At 38.7% G+C, this 20,572-nt stretch overlaps 1 protein-coding gene, 1 long non-coding RNA gene and 1 pseudogene across 5 annotated transcripts in view; 2 read left to right on the top strand and 1 right to left on the bottom strand.

The window, feature by feature from the left end:
* Positions 1–20,572, top strand: part of Xpo4 (exportin 4) — a 93,767-nt gene that overhangs the window by 48,025 nt on the left and 25,170 nt on the right. For all 3 annotated transcript variants that reach the window (XM_059273562.1, XM_059273563.1, XM_059273564.1), the window contains 3 exons: positions 9,919–10,031; positions 14,614–14,771; positions 14,981–15,155. In XM_059273562.1, the coding sequence (XP_059129545.1) occupies positions 9,919–10,031; positions 14,614–14,771; positions 14,981–15,155 (446 nt within the window). The remainder of the gene's footprint in view (positions 1–9,918; positions 10,032–14,613; positions 14,772–14,980; positions 15,156–20,572) is intronic.
* On the bottom strand, positions 718–19,370 carry LOC131919383 (uncharacterized). Of its 2 annotated transcripts, XR_009381245.1 has the most exons (4): positions 19,060–19,370; positions 14,538–14,565; positions 6,412–6,499; positions 718–1,456 (listed from the first exon to the last, which is right to left on the bottom strand). It is a non-coding gene; the product is annotated as an uncharacterized LOC131919383 (long non-coding RNA). The 2 variants fall into 2 exon arrangements; XR_009381244.1 differs by lacking the exon at positions 6,412–6,499.
* LOC131919382 (large ribosomal subunit protein eL19-like) lies at positions 2,202–2,844 on the top strand (annotated as a pseudogene).

A 20,572-nucleotide genomic window follows, 5' to 3' on the forward strand; every position in this document is an offset into this window, starting at 1 on the left:
TATATCAAAAACAGTCTGATCCATGGTGACAAAGGTTTATATTCTGTGATTTCTGTATTTTTTGATCCACCTTGAGTAGCTTTTCATGTATAGTACGAGGTGATGAGTCACTTGTATTCATATACATGTGGATGGATATTCAGGTGTCCAGCAGGTGATTATTGACTACAAAGATAGAAGAGGCTGGGGCATTGCCTTATTGGTCAGTGAATGGTTGGCGTCTCTGTAACTATGAAACCAACTCTACCTACTCTTCAGTTTGGAGTACTGATGGATCAGTGTGGGAGAAACTATTTCCTGAAACCACTGGTTTATAAAAATAAATATGCTTGTTCACCCTACATGTGTGATAGGGTGAGCAAGCCACAATTGTAGTTCTATTGGCAGTTCATGGGAAGAGGCCAAGGATACTGGTAAACTCTGAAGAGTACACAGGAAGCCCTGCAGCAAACAGTTATCAGGCCCCAAGCATCAGCAGTCCTCTAAACAGAAATGTGCACATGAGTGTTCCCAGCAGTATTCTCCACAAAGTGGAATCAAACCAAAGGTCCATCAGCTGATGAGTGAATAAATGAAATGTGGGATATATATATATATATAAGTGGAATATTATTTGTTAGTTAAAAGAAGTGAAGTACTTAGATGTGCTAACACAGGTAAACTTTGAAAACATTGTACTAAGAAAGAGTATTTTGAAAGAAGCCATTTAGAGAGTACTTGAATACATGCTTGCATTTATATGCAGTGTTCAAAATGAGCGAATTAGAGACGGAACACACAGTGGTTACCTAGAGCAGTGGTGTGTTGGGGAACATAAGAGATGACTGCAAAGCATGCCAAACTTCTTTCTGGACTGATGAGTCTGTTCTAAAATTAGATGTGTTCATGGTACATAACTGTGAGTATAGTAAAACCGTTGAGTCACTGAACAAATTGTATAGTATGTGAATTATGTCTTTGTGAAGCCTTTAAAAATATCTGGCATGCCAAGGTTTATTATGCTGCTTTACTGATTAGGTACACCCCTCCACGCTCCCTGTTGGTAGAGCTGTATTGTGGGGAATGATTTGGAGTGAAGATAGAATTGGGGAGTCATTACTGTAATGTGGGACATTGAAATTAAGGTAGTGGTATCAGTCCTGCAAAGAGTGATAGAAAGCCATGGTCTTAGAAAACATAAAGAAGCCCAGGAGACTGAGAAGACCAGCTGAGTACATGGAGCAGCAAAGCTGAGAGTTTCAATAGACAGTCAGCGCCTGCGTCCAGGGTAGCTGGGAGGTGGTTTTCAGTTGCATTGCCTGCGTCCGGGGTAGCTGGGAGGTGGTTTTCAGTTGCATCGCCTGCGTCCGGGGTAGCTGGGAGGTGGTTTTCAGTTGCATCGCCTGCGTCCGGGGTAGCTGGGAGGTGGTTTTCAGTTGCATCTCCTGTCTTTAAACTTCATTGAACCTGTGGAAACCTGTGTGAGGGAGAAGGGCAAAACCTTAGATGCTGAGTCATGCCTAGTGAGGGTAGATACCACAGATTAGGTCAGCTGTGCTGCCTCCAGACCAGAAGTTTGAGTCAGGGCTGATGCACTTGTACTTGAAGTATTGCAGAGGAGAATATTTATTGTCCGAGGGGAGAGGAGAAGTAAGGATTTAGGGAAGGTGTGCTGTTGTGGTGGTAGGCCAGTGGTAGAGATGTTAGGATAGCCTGGGCTCAGCTGAGGTAGTGAGGAAGATAGGAAGCCACTTGTGGGGTGAATGCCTTCATGATACAGGGTCTTACTAAGTTCTGGTTGGATCAGCTCTAAGTTTGTTTGAAAGTGGAGGAAAACAGTGTAGAAATTCTGATAGAATATTTAAATACAGATATAAAGTAGGGTTGTGAAGTGTTTTCTTCTGTCCTCTCAGAGTAATTAGTTTCACACCAACTAATGTTTCTTTTGCTATCTGATACAATGCGTTGGAAAGAAAATAGGTAAAATGAGTAATCAATATTTGGAATTACGTGTGCATTATCCATTTCAGGAGTATTTCCACATTATTAGAAAAAGGTATCCAAAAAGAAACAGCAGAATTTCTGACCTTGTGTCATTGGGAGGAAAGAGCCATTGAAGAGCAGACTCTTTAGTCTTTGGGCATAGTTAGTTTTGCTGACTGTAACCGTCTGATTGTTGAGAAGATTCTGTGTAGTTTTATAGCTCTTGGACATGTTGTTCCTGCCTGCCTTTCCCCACTGTCCGTGCTGTGTCCTGTTCTCCCCTGGGTTCTATATTGTGCTGTACCACACAGTGCTTCTATGTCATTGCCATGAGTATGCTCAGGCTACAGAAGAGGCTTGCCTCTAGCATCTTCCGCTGTGGTGAAAAGGTCTGGTTGGACTCCAATAAGACCAATGAAATCATCAATGCCAACCCCTGTCAGCAGATCCGGAAGCTGATCAAAGATGGGTTGATCATCCAGAAGCCTGTGACTGTCTGTTTCTGGGCTCGATGCCAGAGAAACACCTTGGCTCGACAGAAGGGCAGGCATATGGGCATAGGGAAGAGGAAGGGTACTGCTAATGCTTGAGTGCCTTAGAAGGTAATGAGAAGGATGCAAATCCTGTGCTGACTTCTCAGATACCATGAATCCAAGAAGATTGACCGTCATTTTTATCATATCCTGTACCTGAAGGTCAAAGGGAATATCTTCACAAAGGAGTGGATTCTCATGGAGCACATCCACAGGCTGAAGGCAGACAAGGCCTGCAAGAAGCTCCTGGCTAACCAGGCTGAGGCTCATAGGTCTAAGACTAAGGAAGCATGAGAGCGCCAGGAAGAGCTCATCAAGACTGTCCAAGGAGGAAGAGACCAAAAAATAAAGCTTCCCTCATGTCTGTATATAGTGGGCTGCCTTTGGCCTCAGGTGGATCAGTCATTAAAATAAAACAAACCTTTAAAAAAAAAAAAAAAAAAGGAAGAAAGAAAAAGAAAAAGAAAAAAACTTAGGCCGAAGGAGTCTTAGAAACTGAAGCTTGGTTTGTGTGTCGGTGACAGCATTGTTTGGTACCCCTTACCTTTTAATTCATTTATTCAGATGTCAGTTTGGGCAAGTCTGATTTATCTGCTATAATACTTCTCACTGGAAAATGATTTATTTAAAATTGTTTAGCCCTTGTAAGGAATTCTGTCTGCTGAGTTCTTAATTCCATGAGCCAGCCTAGGTTATTTCAGTGTCGTCATTCTCTATGCATGCCACAGCAAGGCAGTCACGGAGTGTGCTCTGCAGCTTAGAGTGTAGTGTTGCTTCATTTGGAAAGTGATGGTGGTGGGAATAGAGCTGCCCTCTGAGTTATAGAGGTCTTCCCTGCTTTAAGTGACAAGTGAGTCATGAAGAAATCAGGACTCTGTGTGTGCAGAGCTTTGCTTTATGATTCCTAAAGTGGATCCTTGAACGTCTTTCTGTGCATTTTAACTTAGGCAGCAGAGTCTTTGTTTTTAGAAAGCTGGTATATAGAAAGCACATCATAACCATGGGAGTTTAACCCTTTGAGTTCTGTTGTTGTTGGTTTGGTGTTTTTTGTTTGTTTGGTTGGTTGGTTTTGGTTTTGGTTTTTGCAAACAGTATCTCTGTGTAGTCCTGGCTGTCCTGGAACTCGCTCTGTAGACCAGGCTGGCCTCGAACTCACAGAGATCCACCTGCCTGTGCTGGGACTAAAGGCGTGCACCACCACTGCCAGGCTAGATTTGGGTTCTTAATTGCATTAGTAAAATTGTCTGTACAAATTGATCGCCACTGATGGAAAAATTACTGGTCCACTCAGTTGAACATACAAAGGTAGTTTTAAATGTTCTTCTGACAGTGCTTTTGATCGTGTTGTATATTTTAGATAAAGATCACATACTCCGAGAGAGCTTCAGTGATTTGGGTTAACCCTGTGATAAGGGTTAACAATGTGGCCCTACATCTCAGCCTGAGCTGTTTGTTTGTTTTTAATTCCTTGAAAGAGTGAACTTGGTGATTTGGATGAGATTGCCCCACACCCCATAGGCTCATATACTTAAATGCTTGGTCCCTAATTGACAGAAATTTGGTAAGGTTTAAGAGATGTGGCCTTGATGGAGGAGGTGTCACTGAGCAGTGGGCTTTGAAGTTTCAAAAGCCCATACTATTCCTAGTTAGCTCTCTTTCTGCTTCATACTTGTGAATAAGATATAGACTCTCAGCCACTGCCCTAGCTCTATGACTGCTTGCCTGCTGCCATGTTCCCTACCTTGATGATAATGAACTAACCCTCTGAAAGTGTGAGCAAGCTCCCAATTAAATGCTTTTTTTGATAAGTTGCCTTGGTCATGATATTTCTTGTTGTAGAATATATTTTAAGATGTGTTACTTTCGTTTACACTGTGGAACATTTGCTTTAATGATGCAAAGATATGTTGCATTTAACTCTGTGAAGCTATGTTACTTCGCCTGTCTAAAACACCTGGTGGTATAATAAAGAACTTGACAGCCAGTAGTGAGGCAGCAGAAAGGATAGCGGCAGGCAGAGAGAATAAATAAAAGTAGAAATCTGGAAAAGAAGGAAGGAGCAAGAGAAGAAAGAAAGATATACAGGAATAGAGAATGATAGAAGCTCAGAGGCAAAAAGTAGATGAGATAATTTAAAGTTAAGTAAAGCTGACAAGAAACTAGCCAAGCTAAGGCCAGGCATTTATAATTAAGAATAAGCCTCCCTGTGTGATTTATTCGGGAGCTGGGTGGTGGGCTCCCCAAAGAGTAAAAGAGCTAAGAGCTAGAGTTAAAAAATAACCAACAACAGTTTCTTCACCTCAGTAGGAGAGTAACTAAGACAGTGAACTATGCTTTTTCATTTCCATCCAGCTTTGATGACTAACCCTGCTAGTCCAATTCATGAAAGGTAGTCAGTGTATCAGAGTGGAATGTAGAAGAAAGAGTTTAATGGCATAGAAATCTCTGAGCCAACCTCCAAAGCAGCATCCTTGTCATCAGTACCCAAATGTACAGGGCTTGACTGAATAAAACTAATGGAAACGTCATTCAATTGGGTGAATGTTGTTGAAGCTATTTGAACATTTGCTCTTACACTCTATTTTTAAAATTCACTTAGGGTTGCTGTGTTTTTGCATGGTTTCACGAGTTTGCCTGGCTGGGCCAGTGAAGGAATGAAGAAAAGACACAGACAAGCTGTAGACGGGTAGACGGGGCTTTCTAATGGAGAAACTGCAGCACTTGGGAAGCTCAGCAGTTACTATATACAATTAACAGGGATGCAGGGATACTGCATACAGCTAAACATGGAGACAGGATTTATGGTATACAGCTAAATTGAGGAAGTAGGTTTAGCTAATCTTGTAAGAGCAGTCTCATGGAGGACAGTCTTCAGTTCATGAACATAGGGGTGTGGGGGAAACTAGCTTGGATATTTTATGCACATTATCAACACTGTCAATACACTTGAATCAGGAGGGAAAGCTTTGTGATTTCCTGTGGGTCTAAGGCATTAGGGTCCTTGACAGGGCTATTCTGATGTTTTTGTTGTTTTGGTTTCTTTTTGAAGACAGGGTCTTATGTAGCCAAGGATGGCCTTGAACTCCTAATCCTTCTCTACCTACCTCCTAAGTGCTGAAATTACAGGTGTGTGCCCCTCCTGGTTTGGTATCAATTTTGATCCAGGTTTTATAGGATCATTTTGATCATCTGCTGCATTGTTTCCTGTAGCAGCTGTATTATTTTATATTATCTGTGCAGTGTACAAGAATGTATTGGCTCTTCCATGTCTTGTATCCTCATCAGCACTGTGTCTGTGGCCATCTTTCTGCCTGTGTCTGCCTAGTGCTTGGATTATAGGCATGTGCACCCAGTTTATGGAGTGTTGGAGGTTGAACCTAGGCCTGCATGCATGCAGAATAATCACTTCACCAACTGAACCACATCCCCACATTTTTCTTTCTTTCATTATCACAATATGGTACAGTTATTGAAGGTGTTAGTAAATGAATAAGAACTTCTTTGCACATGTAAGTACCCATGTATTTTCAGAGTATTTCCAAACTACAGCCCTGCCCTGTAGTTGAGATGGATGTTCTTGCTGAGAGCAGTCTGTTGAAGAACTTGACACAGAAGACTTAATAGGATTAGCCAGTGAGAGTCACTAGTAGGGAGTGATTAAACTTATCCTCTGGCTCTTGGCTTAGTGTGTGTTTGTCTTGCTCCTGTAGTTATAGAAGGTGGTGTGGATGTGCTTTTGATTTCTCAGAACTTTGTGAGCTTTCCTGTTGAAAATTTGAGAGGCTCCTTGTGGAGAGGGACAGGGAATGTTGAATTAGTTTCTGCTCCAAGCTACAGTAGAATTTACATGTAGCTCTGGCTGGTTTTCCAAGGGACTAAGATGGCTCAGCTTAGAAGACTGAGTTTAGCACCTCACCTTGATCCTTTGCTTGAACCCTGGCTGAGAATTAGCGGACCTGTGCTTAGTACAGTCACAGAGTCCACACGCTGGGTCGCTGTCGCGTCTTAATGTGGTCAAACATGAGAAAAGGAAGGTTAGATGGGGTTGACACAATTTTAAGAGACACAGGATTATTAAAAATAGAATGCAGCTCTATATGAATATCTTAGTTGTAAGGTTATATTTTGTTAATTACAAATGAATTATTATATAAAATATAAATCATGTAGATGTTTTTAATTATGGCTCAAGAAAATTTGGGATTTACAGATTTTTTTCTTGTTTGTTACTACTATCATGATTCTTGTGCTCCATAAAGTCTGTCTCTGTGTGCTACATACAATGAAAGATTGCTTAGTAGCTGATCAGTCATTAGCAGACCACTCTTCTTGATGACATGTTTCTTTAAAGTAGTCATTGAGAACCAAAGCTTTTCAATCCTGTAAAAGAGCAACTATTGTTTATTGAAGGTATCTTTTAGTGAAATTTGCTTTATTTAACATTCAAATAGTTTTTCCTTAAAAGAACTTTATTGTTATATAAGAGAAAGCAAGCATGAGCATCTGCTGTCTTGGCACAGAGCTCAAGTGCCATGGTACACGTGGAGGTCAGAGGACAAAGTTGCAGAATGGTCCCCCTTCTTCTGCCTTTAAGTGGATTCCAGAGATTGAGCTCAGGCAGGGCGTCAGACTTGCAAGTGCTTTTACTTGCTGAATGATCTTGCCAGCACGAATTGTTTTTGTTTTTGAGATAGGGTATCTCTATGTAGTCCTAGCTGTCATGGAACTCACTCTGTAGATCAGGCTGGCCTCAAACTCAGAGATCTGCTTGCTTCTGCCTCCCAAGTGCTGGAATTAAAAGCATGTGCCACTGCATCTGACTCACTATTTTTTAAAACATTGTTTTAAGAGTAGAAAAGTTAGATTCCTAAGTTCTGGCCATAGTGATTTTATCTGTTTTTCTTTTTTAAAAACATATTCTACATTAAGAATTGCTTGGAGGTATAAATAGTATTTGAAATATCTTTGATTACAAAAATATTTGAGAATTACAAATAAAAAATTGAATTACCTTAGTTCTTTACATTATTTTGATATGGTCTATACCTTCACGTACATGTTCCCCTCACGGTGTCATGTGATCTCTGTGCTATACTCATCACACCATGTCCCATCATGCAGTAGTTAATAATTATGTTTCATTACTGACCTTTCACATAATAAAAAAAATTACCTTTAATAAAATGGCACTAAAGCTAGAAAAAGATAAATGAGTTGCTTTTCTGTTTCATGAGGTATAGAGCCTTTATTTCTTTTCCTCAGATGATCTGTTCTGAAACTGAAAGATCTCTTACTTGCTTTATTATGACTTTCAAAGTCACATAAAAGAAAATAGCCAGTAGGCTATTTTTGAAGTAAATGATAATGTCATCAGTCAATCTTTCCGTTTGTTTTCTGAGAAGGTAATCAGCCTTTCAGACAGGTGCTGTGTTGACTGTAGCTGGTGCCTGTGAGGAGATGAGTTCACTCACATTGGTGACTCTTGGTTGTCTGCTGCTTTTTCTTTGCGCTGTTCAGGCTACCTTCCTTGGGGTTTCATTCTTTCTGTCCACAAGGGGGCAGGTAAAGGAAGAGAGACATGCTAAATGAGCCTGTTCAGGGTTTCACTTTTGCTAGCCAAAATTGCAGTTTGGGAATGACTTCAGAAGCAGTGAGTTCCTTTCTTAAGACAACTCAATGCCCTCTCCACCCACCTAAAGGGTTTCTCTGTGTAGACCAGGCTGACTTTGAACTCAGATCCATTGCCCTCTGCTAGAATTAAAGATGTACACCACCACTGCCTGGCTGACAAAAAAACATTCTCACAAGCAACCATCTTTTAAAAAATGGTTACCTCCAGGCAGTGGTGGCACACGCCTTTAATTCTAGCACTTGGGAGGCAGAGAGGATCTCTGTGAGTTTGAGGCCAGCCTGGTCTACAGAGCGAGATCCAGGACAGGCACCAGACTACACAGAGAAACCCTGTCTCAAAAAAAAAAAAAAAAAGTTACCAAAACCTTGTTACAGCCTTCAATTTTCTCTGCAAATAATTTCTCTCTAAAAATACTGAGTTGGGTTTAAAGAAATGATAGCATTTGAATATATGCCTGATTTTTTTGCAGAGTGTCATCTTAGACACCTATATCAAGATTTCTCACTGAATGAGAATTTTGCCTAGTTCAGACTTTGTTTCCCAATGGAAGGGGCAGAACTTACTGTCTCCATTGTAGGGAGGCTCTCATTTCTTAAAGCCTCAGTTACTATGGCCGTGCCATTGAGTAAATTACATTCATCGACACCTACAAATGTATATTTATTTATTTATTTATTTATTTATTTATTTATTTATTTATTTATTTTTAAATTTTTTTATTATTATTTTTTTTTTTTTTGGTTTTTCGAGACAGGGTTTCTCTGTGTAGCTTTGCGCCTTTCCTGGAACTCACTTGGTAGCCCAGGCTGGCCTCGAACTCACAAAGATCCACCTGCCTCTGCCTCCCGAGTGCTGGGATTAAAGGCGTGCGCCACCACCGCCCGGCACAAATGTATATTTATGATGATTAATTTATTTACAGAAAATTTATTCTATTTGAAACATATTTGATATTGAATACCTCAACATCTTATATACTGTTTGAGTCTATGGGAAGTTTTGTTTATTCGTTTTGTGTGTGTATATATATATGCTCATGTATATTGGTGTACATGTGTATATGTGTATGTTTGTGTAGAGGGCAGAGAACAACTTCAGAAGTCATGCCTTGGGAGCTGTCCATATTGTTTGAGACAGGGTCTCTCGCTGGCCTGGAGCTTACCAAGTAGGCTTGCTGGCTGACTAATGAGTCCCAGGGATTCAGGCCTTTTTGCCTCCCTCAAGCCTATGAGGATTTTAAATAAACATGTTTTCTGTCAACTGCTTAATTCTTTGTTTTGACTTGATGTTGGGCTACTGTGATCTCAGTTTTTCAGCGTGAGGCGTAGTTACTCTTTCATGTTCTTTTCCTGTGAACAAATGTCTCAGGAAAACTGCTGTTTTTCCCTATAGTCTGTGTGAGACACATTTTGCTGTTTAAGATATTGGGAGAAGTGATGGAACAAATTTGCAGACATTGATTCTTTGTGTTTAGCTTCTGGTGTCTGTTTTTAAGTTGTGTTTTATTTTCTGTTGCCTCTATTAAGATCTCCGATTGTCAAAGTTTCTCTATCCCCACGGCGTGGTACACATAATGACTAAAACAGTTATCTTACATTCCTATAGCATTCTTTTTTCCAGCACTTAATGCCTTTTATTCCTTAGCTTCATGCATGAATTATGTAGCATATGTGAAGAGGCTTAAACAGTTTCCATTGCATTCTTTCTGGCTAGCTGCTGTTATATTTAGGGTATACTTATAGTTTAGACAAAGTAAGAATGTTATTGTTGTTGACCTTGACACTAGATAACTGGGCAGACATTATATAGCTATGTTCGAATCCTCACAAAATGTGCTGTTGAAGCCAACAGAGTCCTGGCGGGAGACTCTTCTGGACAGCAGAGTTATGGAACTTTTCTTCACAGTAAGTCCTAGGCTTTGTCTCTGGCAGCAGGGGACAGGGTAAGAGGAAATGCCTTTGTTTTCTTAAGTGAAACAGGACAGATTTCTTTGGTCCCTGTTGGTTTTCCTTCTCATTAGCTGACCTGCTGAAGGAGAATTCTATGACAAATCTTGCTAATGTACAAATACTATCCCATTATGAAGGGCTTAGGTCCCACAGCAGAACTTCCTAGACTTGGTAATCACAGGACTCCTTTATACTCTTAAAATTCAGAATTTCCTACTAGCTTTTGTTTATGTGGGTTATATAGCTGTTGTTGTATAATATAGCTATTATCCCATTACAAATTCAAAAAGATAGAAGCAAAAGAAGATAATGGCATGAGTTTGGTCTTTTTGACTAAAATATAACATGTTCTTATAATAAAAAATAAACAGAAAATTTCAGACTGAAAACTTTAAAAAATACTTTATTTCGCTAAAAATACCGACAAACTGTTACATTGTAATATAAATAACTTCAATGAACAAATACGTTAAAAATTAGTATAGTAAAAATGACTGGGTTTTGATTTTGTTTGCTTTATATTTTTGCAAATCTCTTTTAATAAAAGACAACAAGATTTTCCTGTTTTATATTACATTCAGTTGGAGTTTTAAATCATGTGACCTCAGGAAAAGCCTTCTGTGTGTATGTCTACACAAGGAAGAGCAGAAATGCATTAGTGTTCTTGTGGACACTGCAGCAGCTTAGGAAGTGGAGGGTTCCCCGGACTACACTTTGAAAACTGCTCCCCTAGTGGGCTATACTCATAATTTGTAAGACCTGAGCTGAGTTAATATTTAAGAGCAATTTATCTTAAATATTTCAATTATAACTTTAAACAGGCCTCTTAGTACCTACAAGAAGCAAGCAGTATATTCCCAATGTGCCAGTGAGTTTTAGAATTAAAAAGTACATGTATGTGTGTATTGGATGCTAATTTGCAATTACAGAGTAAGTGTGTAGTTAAATCAGTGACTTACACAAAATAAAAACCAGTAAAATCTAGTTAAATACCACTTAAAAAGAAAAGAATAAGACAATTTTGTTCAATCTGAATCGTTATAGTTCCTTACCTTATGTGTTTTGAAGTATGAACAAGCCTTTTGTGAATGAACTATTTAAAATGTTTCAGTACTGTGGTATATATTTTAAAATGTTGAAAGCACATTTGTCCATCCTTAGTCATACAGAAACAGTCGTTTTCTGTCGTAGTGGCTTGTTTAGGAGTTCTGGAGATTGTGCCGGGGTCTTGTGCATGCCTGACAAGCACTGTGCCACTAAGGCTCATCTCTGCCCTTCATAAAAGATGTTTTCTATGGAAATAAATGTTCAATCTGAGCATTAATCACCTTATGTTTTCCTTTTTAAAACCAGAGGGAAAAAATCTAAAAACATAAGCAAGATCAGTTGGTACTTGCAATTAAATTTTAAGGACTTTGTGTGCTGCCTCATCTGGCAGGAATTGTTTTGATCTGAGTCCAAGTTCAGTTCTTTGTATTTGCTCGACAGAAAGTAGGTCCCACTGCAGCCGCTTGTGAAAAGGTGAAAAACTGTTGGCAATGCTGCCAACAACTCTGCTTGGTCTGAACAGCTGTCTAGACGGCAGGCAGCTGCTCCTGTCAGCTGTGAACTAATCGCATGCAAATAACTGTGAATCCAAAGTTAACCCTTTCCACTTGGTTGTTTTAGCAGTTTATAAACAATTTTAATTTGCAGCAAAAGCCACAACTTAATCTTTCTATTTGAGTTTTGCTAAATTTCTCTTCACTTGTATGGATTAATTACCAAATTTAATCTTTTTCCATTAGATTTCATTATTATGCTAGATTTCTGTAGATAAATATACTGGAGTAAAGACTTAAATTTATTGACTGTGTTTGAAATGTAAATGATTTTGGTTGCATTCTGTTCTTCAGAAGTTCACAAAGTTGTCAGTTTTCCTTTTCTTCCTACTCTTTTGGACAAAACTTTCCTGATTGTGATTCTGGTGTTTTGCCCTCCAGATATTGCCATTCTTAGCTCTCTGCTCTGCTGTCTCTTCCACACATAGCACGTCAGGCACCACCTCACCTATGACTTTTTCACAGCCACCTCACTTATAACTTTTTCACACTCTCCCAGCCTCATAATCTGCATGGTTACTGGGCGTTTCAGTGTGGATGGCACACTGGCATCTGATGTTTGAACAGACTTCAGTAGAAATCTGTCTGTCTTGCTAACTTGTGCCTTGTGTGCTTATTTGATGGTGGCCTTTCCATTTGCCTCCCTGGGTGTCTGTCTGTCTCTCCTCCCCTTGCTTCCTTTCTGTATGGAGGTGGTGGATCTGTTTTTTAATTGTATGATACTGTTTAGAGTGAAATCCGTGTTTAATTATGAAGGGAATGCTTTCTTAGTGCTAAAATTGGCAGATCATGAATCTATAAATGGCAAAAATTACTTGTTTAATATGAGTTTTATGTGACTCCTATTTCAGAAAACAAATTAGTCCTTGGTCCCAGGACAGCTTTTCATTTAGTTTTGTTTTTAGATTATCAACACTAGCTCTCTCATTAAGCACATTTTTTTCTTTTGTGTTTTCATTTCTGGTCCAGGATTGAATAGCAGAGGCTTCTATGTGGAGCAGATCATGTGACAAGTTTCTCTTGTCCCAGCCTGCACTGTACGTTTTGGTAGAATCTAGCCCTAGGCATCTCAGTGAATTTTTGATTAGGTTAAGTTTCAAAGGATGACAACACAGATTTAATTGTGTTTTTAAGATAAAGAGCTTAAAAGAATGTATTCAAGAATATGCAACCAAAATGTGCATACAACTTTGTGTGTTGTACTTTGTAAAGCTTAAACTACATTTGGTATGAGTACTTTTCATGTATGCCTGCATGCCAGAAGAGAGCATCAGATCCTATTATAGATGGTTGTGAGCCACCATGTGGTTGCTAGGAATTGAACTCAGGACCCCTAGAAGAGCAGCCAGTGCTCTCAACCTCTGAGCCATCTCTCCAGCCCCTCAAACTACATTTGTATATAGGTTGAAAAATGTTTCTGTTCCAGACCAGGGATTGGCAAACTCTATGTGCTATCAAGGACCACAGTGAATATTTTAGGCTCTGTATTTATATATATATATATATATATATATATATATATATATATATATATATATTTGTATTCAACTCTGTCATTGTAGTGAGGAGCCCTAAATTAAAAATAAACAATCAAGCAAAGCTGATATTCCAGTAAAACTTTGCTGATGGTTGTTAAAATCAAGAACTTTTATATAATCCTCTTTTGGTTTTTTTTCCCCCCTCAACTGTAAACTCAAGAAAAGTCCTAACCTCTACATCCACTCAGACACAGGCAGGAAACCAGTTTTGGCCCGTGGGTCAATGGCTTGCCAACTCTTGTTCTAGACCAGAGTATAACATATTTTAAGCCTATTAGTAAGTCATCTAACCATAATTTTTAGAGCTGGTATACTGGTTTAGATTTCTTTATTTGATTTTAAGAACCTAGAGGCTAAGGTTAGTGGAACCAGTTAACAAAGATTTACTCTGTTCACTGTGTCCCATACTGTACCAGTGAATGCATTTAAAAAACAGACACATCCTGTGTCAAGTAATTCATAAATGATTGACAAAGTCAAAGTCAACATATCCTGAAACAAATAGAGAACAATGGTTCAAAAAAGAAAGAGGAGGGCTACAGTGCTTCAGTTAGATGCCTGTGGGAAATAGCAAATGGCCAGTGCATGAAGATGAATAGGCACTTCATAATTCCTTCCTGGCATTTCCTGTTCTATTTTAATGTCAGAACATAGAAATGAAATCTTTAATATCTGAAAATTTAGTAATGCTGAAGTTAAGCGATATTTGGAGAACTTTTCTTTAGCTAAAACACTGTAGTAGGTATGTATCAATATTACATCATTGAAGTAAGATCTAGTTGCATGTTTAAATTGATTTATGTATTAAATACAAATTTTATTTTAACATTTAGTATTAATTACAATGGTATGGGATAAAGTGAAATTCAGAAAGCTCACACGATCTCAAAATTTAAGCATATGTTCGATGTCTGTGAGTAGGTGATATCTAGGATGGGTGATAGGTACATTTGTTGGTTTTTGAAGTGTGCAACTGTTTGCTTCCACTAAAGCCGCATCTATATACTAGGTTGAACTTGTCTGCTAACTTTAGCAAGAAGCTGTGGTGAGGCATAGTTAGCATAATACAGATGACTGTCGTCGTTGCTGTTTTTAGCAGAAGCAGTATGTCTGACTGGCTAGCATCTGTTTTCTCTCCTTGTCATAATATGCTGGAGACAGTTCAATTTTTAAAATGCAGGTAGCCCTCAAGTAAAAATTCATTGATATGTTTAAAATCATGACCTATAATGTCAGTTGAATTGGAGGATGATTTTCAGGTTTCGTTTAGCCGAGGAGTTAATTTTCTAGAAATGACCAGCTACAGTGAATTTTTCTCTTACCTCATTCGACATGGTTTGCACGTGACCCCTACAAAAGAAGAATTTGTTTTTATGGATTAGTAATTCTTTCTCACAGGTGCATCGAAAAATCAGAGAAGATTCAGATATGGCACAGGATTCTCTGCAGTGCCTTGCCCAGTTAGCGTCTCTGCATGGACCCATCTTCCCCGATGAAGGATCCCAGGTTGATTATCTAGCACACTTCATTGAGGGATTGCTGAACACTATCAATGGGTAGGTATGCTCGTCCTTTTGAACTGAAGAGGGAACCTTCCCTTTCCCTCTGGTATTTAATAGGAGGGAAAAAAGAAACTAAGGCTTTTCCTGTTCTGTTTTGAAGTAGAGTTGTAAGGCTAATTTAAAATGAATGGTGATAATAATTTTGTGTTTGGAAATATAGCTTATCTTATATTACTTAATAATCCTCATGGTTTGATTTGTAGAATTGAAATAGAAGATTCTGAAGCTGTGGGAATCTCCAGCATAATCAGCAATCTGATAACTGTGTTCCCTCGGAATGTTTTAACTGCCATCCCCAGCGAACTTTTCTCCTCCTTCGTTAACTGCCTCACACATCTCACTTGTTCTTTTGGGCGAAGTGCTGCGTTGGAAGAAGTGGTGAGTGACTGTTCTAAGTCATGGGACATTTGTGCTCCCTTTAGAACACTGTCTCATGATAGTTATTTTAATTAAGTACGAGGAGCTATTGTTAAAATTACATTTTTATATGTAAATTAGTGGCAGTGTGTATGGAAACATTACCTAAAATTTTTTGGATTTAAATTAGTCTTGGAAATTATAATTTTGAGATAATTAGAATGAAATGTTTTTGTTAAATTATGATGAATAGCTCATTGTTTAACAAGTCTACCAAGTACTACTTACTACTAAATAACTTCATGGTTGGATGTAATTAAATGTAATTAAATTTTATCTATGTTATTTTGATATTTTTATTTAGGACTTATTTGGAAATTATGTGATGTCTATTATTTAGAAGTGTTTTGGTAAGCTCTAATTTACATTCAAATTAAGACTGGTAATAATGCTAATGATTTTTTGGGGACAAGTACAAATTTTCAGATGCTTTCCTATTTTTATTTTTAACTTAAGGAAATATATACTAAAACCCCTTGACAACACTGTTGCTTTGTAACAGTTACTGTGACTAATAACTACAGTAATCATTGGAAATAATGGACTTATTTCTACAAAGTAGTGACTTTAATTGTTGAAATTGGCTTTTCTTGTTATAAATTAAAAGGATTCTTTTAGAAACAATTTTAAGAGAGAAAACACTATTTGTAAATACCTCTTAGGATTTAATGTTAAATCATGAGTTTACATTAAGATGTAAGCTCTGGCAATGTTTGGCAGTTTGTAAAGCTTCCAAAGTGCTCAAAGAATTAGGAATCTGGGAATGATTATGTTTATATAATTAAGTTCTTTAGGATTTAGTGAGAGGTTATATGATTGAAAGCTATATATTAGATGAGTAGAAGTTCTTAGACATCATATGTGGGATTTGCATTTCTCAGGATGGTAATTTCTGTTCTAAACATGAAAGTCCATATTGAATTAAGTGTCTCAGCTTTAGTGAAAGCCCTTTCACAGGCTCAGACTCTGGAGTGTAGTTTCATGTAACATGGCTTCATTGTGTTCTCCTCTTGATTTTTCTCTTTTGAGTGAGATGGAGTCAGGATTTAGCATTTTGATCATCTGTTTAGACACAAAGACCTTCATCTTCTCTAAGAGGGCTCTTATATTTAGCAGACTGGCTAAAAGATATGTAATATTTTGGTTTGAAAATTTTATCTTTGAAATTTATTTTGAGCAGGAGACTTTCTGTCAAAATTTGGTGTAGGAGAGTAGGAATATAAGTTGGATATTTCTTATGCTTTTCTCATGAGAAGACATGCTGTGCTCAAAGATAGACCTGATAGGTTGAAGAAAATGGCTGTTTATGTTTATTCTCTCCGTTTATCTGTTTATATTTAACAATTATTTTTAAAGGCAACTGACTACCGATTCTATAGGACAGAAAGAAGAGAAAAGCTGAAGCTGTCCATTAATTGTGGAGGGTACATTAGGGGTGCCTGGGGAGGTGGAAGGTTGGGAGTTGGCCCTTTCATATGACTTGCATGATTGCTAAACAAATTTCCCTAAGTGGCACTTAAATCTTCATGTTTAGTCATCTTGTACATTCTGGGGAATATTCAGCTGATAGCTGAAGGTCGTGAACAAACCCAGCCAAGGCAGAGTGATTCAAGGATTGCCATAAGGGTTCTTATTTATGTCTTTTTCTGTTTTCCTAGCCACCAGGAAATTGTAGTACATAGTTCAACAATACGTTTTGTCCTGAGATAAAAAACAAATCATCTTTGAAGGAAATTTGGAAAAATTGAGCTTATAAATAGCTAAGGAGTCCACATGGTGTGGAATGATATTTTTGGTTACTTTTTCAACTTCATTTAGTATGTTTCCTCCTTGGCAAAATCAAGGAGGCAGGTGTTTTTGTTTTTGTTTTTGTCTTGTTTTTGTGATACTTCCTCCCCCTGCACCCCCCCCCCATTTGTCTGTTTGTTTTGTGGTGGAACGGAATGAATTTTGAGAGGGTCTGAATATGTAGCAAGGGTCTCATTCTGTTTCCAGCCTCCACCTCTACCTACCAGTGCTGGGATAACAAATGTGTGCTACCTACCATACCTGGCTTCCTTCTGAGAGAATAATGCCTGTTTGAGGTCAGCGTTTACTCAATGAGACTGAGTCTCTCTCCCCTCCCCCCTTTTTTTTTTTTTGGTTTTTTGAGACAGGGTTTCTCTGTGTAGCTTTGCACCTTTCCTGGAACTTGCTTTGGAGACCATGCTGGCCTTGGAGACTGAGTCTCAAAAAGGGACTTTAAAAAAAAATCCCCTTTAAAGGAGAGAGCAGAGAGCAGCAATTGCTCGAGGAGACGGTGTTGGTGCATCTAGCTGTGTGTAATAACTTGAACTCCGTTGTGGATAATTGATTGAGGAATCTCCTCACCCTGTGATTATGATAGCTGAGAAGGCACACACTGATGACATTGTTTCCCCTGCCCACTCAGGCTTGCATTTCCTCAGCCGACAGAATTGTAGGAAAAGCTGAAATATGAGACACAGGGATACTTTTTAAGCTTTGCATGGTGAAAGAATATTTCTTTCCAAAAATAATGATAAGTTTGGCTCTATAAGAATATTTAAATACAGATTATTATTTAAAAGTATTTTAAGAATTCCTTGCAAGGCTGGGTGTAGTGGTGCTCATCTTTAATCCTACATTCAGGAGGCAGATTGGCTTCAGGACATCCAGTGCTATGCAGAAAAACCCTATCTTGAAAAAACAACAACAAAAAAGAATTGCTTGTTTTGTTTAACTCAGGTTGGATCACAAATCTTACTATGCAATATTTTTTGACTTGGATATGAATCAATTTTAATGTTTTAAATAGGTGTTTTAAGTCTTGTAAGAATGTATTCATTATGCTAGTATGTATCATTAGAGTAAAGCTTATTTACTGTCTGTATTCTTTAATATAGTATTGTTTTATTTTTAAATGTTTTATTTATTTTATGTTCATTGGTGTTTTGCCTGCATGTATGTCTGTGTGAGGGTGTCAGGTCTCTGGGAACTGGAGTTACAGACAGTTGTGAGCTGCCATGTAGGTGCTGGAATTGAAAGCAGCCAGTGTTCTTAACCGCTGAGCCATCTCTCTAGCCTATCTGTCTTGAAACAAAAAGTTATTATTACTGTATTTAACTTAAACAATACACACCTAGAAAAGAACCTAAATACAACAGACGAATAACAACATAAAAAATATGGTTCTTGGAGTCTTGTGTTTATTGATGTGTTCATTAGTGTTATACTGTGGGATGCAAATACTGTTTGGTGTGCCATTGTGCAAGGGGTTGTGCCAGTACCTATATACTTTAAACATTGTGAAATATTTTCCTCATATGAAGTATACATTTTGTTTTTAAATATAAAAATAGTATAGAAGGAACAAGTCTGTATCACCCACTCAGACTAAGGAACTGTATACCAAGTGTGGCATGATGGCTCATGTCGATAATCTCAGCACTCAGAGGGTTAGGGCAGCAAGATGGTAAGTCTGAGGTTAGTCAGGACTTGACAGCAAAGAAATAGTGTGTTGACAGAGCCCCTTTCTCACCTCATCTGTGGGGTGGATGGTTCCCTGCTCCCATCATGGTCCGTGGTCAGGTTTCTGTTATATAACTTGCTACAAGTAGATGCTACAAGTAGATGCTGCTAGTGAATTTCCCAGCCGGTGTACCTGGAAGTTTATCTTACTCTCTGTCATCTGTGATAGTTGACCTTTTCTTTTCTCAAAGTTCTTACAGGCTGGAAATAGGAAATTCTGGAGTTCAGTAAGTCTAAGGAGCTCCTTAGAAGTTATCCTTAAATATAAACATCTCTGTGAAACTAATTGTTTGCATCAATTTCGTTGCATATTTTTATGTACACAAACCATACTTACTTAGGAAATTAGTCTGGAGCTGTGTGGTGGTTTGAATAAGAATGGCCCCCATGAGCACATGTGTTGAAGTTCTTAGTCATCAAAAACCACTACTTCTGAGGGATTAGGAGGTGTGTCACTGGGGGTGGGCTTTGAGGTTTTAAAAAGCACAAGCCAAGCCCAGTGGCTCTCTCTTCGTCTGTCTGTGGATCCAGGTGTAGAACTGTCAGCTACTTCTATAGCACCTTGTCTGCCTGCGTGCTGCCATACTCCCACCATGAATGGGCCAAACCTCTGAAACCCTAAGTCAGCCCCAAGTAAAAGCTTTGTTTGTAAGAGTTGCCATGGTCACAGTGTCTCTTCCCAGCAACAGAACTCTAGGACAGGCTGGGAATGTAGCTCAATCAATGTATGAGCACTTGCCTATCATGCCTGCAGCCCTGAGTTCACCTTCTATTACTATGAAAATGGGGTAGGGGTGAATAAAGGAAGTAAAAGACATTTGGTATTCAATAGAACGTGCTTTCTAAGCCGGGTGGTGGTGGCGGCGGCAGCAGCAGCAGCAGCAGCAGCAGCAGCAGTGCACGCCTTTAATCCCAGGACTCGGGAGGCAGATGCAGGCGGATGTCTGTGAGTTCGAGGCCAGCCTGGGCTATAGAGTGAGTTCCAGGAAAGGCTCCAAAGCTACACAGAGAAGCCCTATCTTGAAAAACCAAATAAATAAATAAATAAATAAATAAATAAATGAATGAATGAATGCTTTCTAGCCTGGATCTCTAAAATCTAGGCTAGCCTGGTCTGTTTAACAAACTCCAGGACAGCTTACAGGGCTTCATAGACCCTCTCTCAGTGCTTTCTGATTTCTTGGAGAAAATTTGGTTGGAGTTGTCACATTGGTTATTTACTCTGTGGGAAAAGCACAGGGGTATGGGTTGTGGATAGTGTCATTACTATTAGGGATAGATTTGGAGTTGTTTGAAGATTATAGGCAAATTTGTAACTACCTTAGTATGATATTTATTTGTATATTTTCAAAATAGCTGATACTAGAATAATATAAATAGGTAGCAATATAAAGACTACATTTAATGCACCTTTAGGTTCACAGTGAAAATACAGAATGATCTCATACACTCCTCCCCTTACCATCAATCTGCCCCATCATGCCTGTAGCAGGGTGGTATATGGATTATTATTGCTGCACCTGTATTGACACACGGTTGTCATAAACCCAGAGTCCGTGGGTTCCATAGAGTTTATTTCTGATGGTGTAAATTCTTTATTTTATTTTATTTAGTGATTTTTTTAGACAGGGTCTAAATGTAGGTCTCTGTAGTCCTGGCTGTCCTGGAACTCACTATGTTGAGCAGGGTGTCTTAGAACTCACAGAGATCAATTTAACTCTGCCTCCCGAGTGTAGGGACTAAAGGCATGCGGCACCACCGCCCAGCTCTAGTTCCTGATTTTTAATACAACATCTAAAATAAAAATAAGGGACTAGTGAGATGGCTTAGTGTGGGTAAAGGTAGTTTGA

The sequence above is a fragment of the Peromyscus eremicus genome, chromosome 9, assembly GCF_949786415.1.
Source record: "Peromyscus eremicus chromosome 9, PerEre_H2_v1, whole genome shotgun sequence".
NCBI classification, from domain to species: domain Eukaryota; kingdom Metazoa; phylum Chordata; class Mammalia; order Rodentia; family Cricetidae; genus Peromyscus; species Peromyscus eremicus.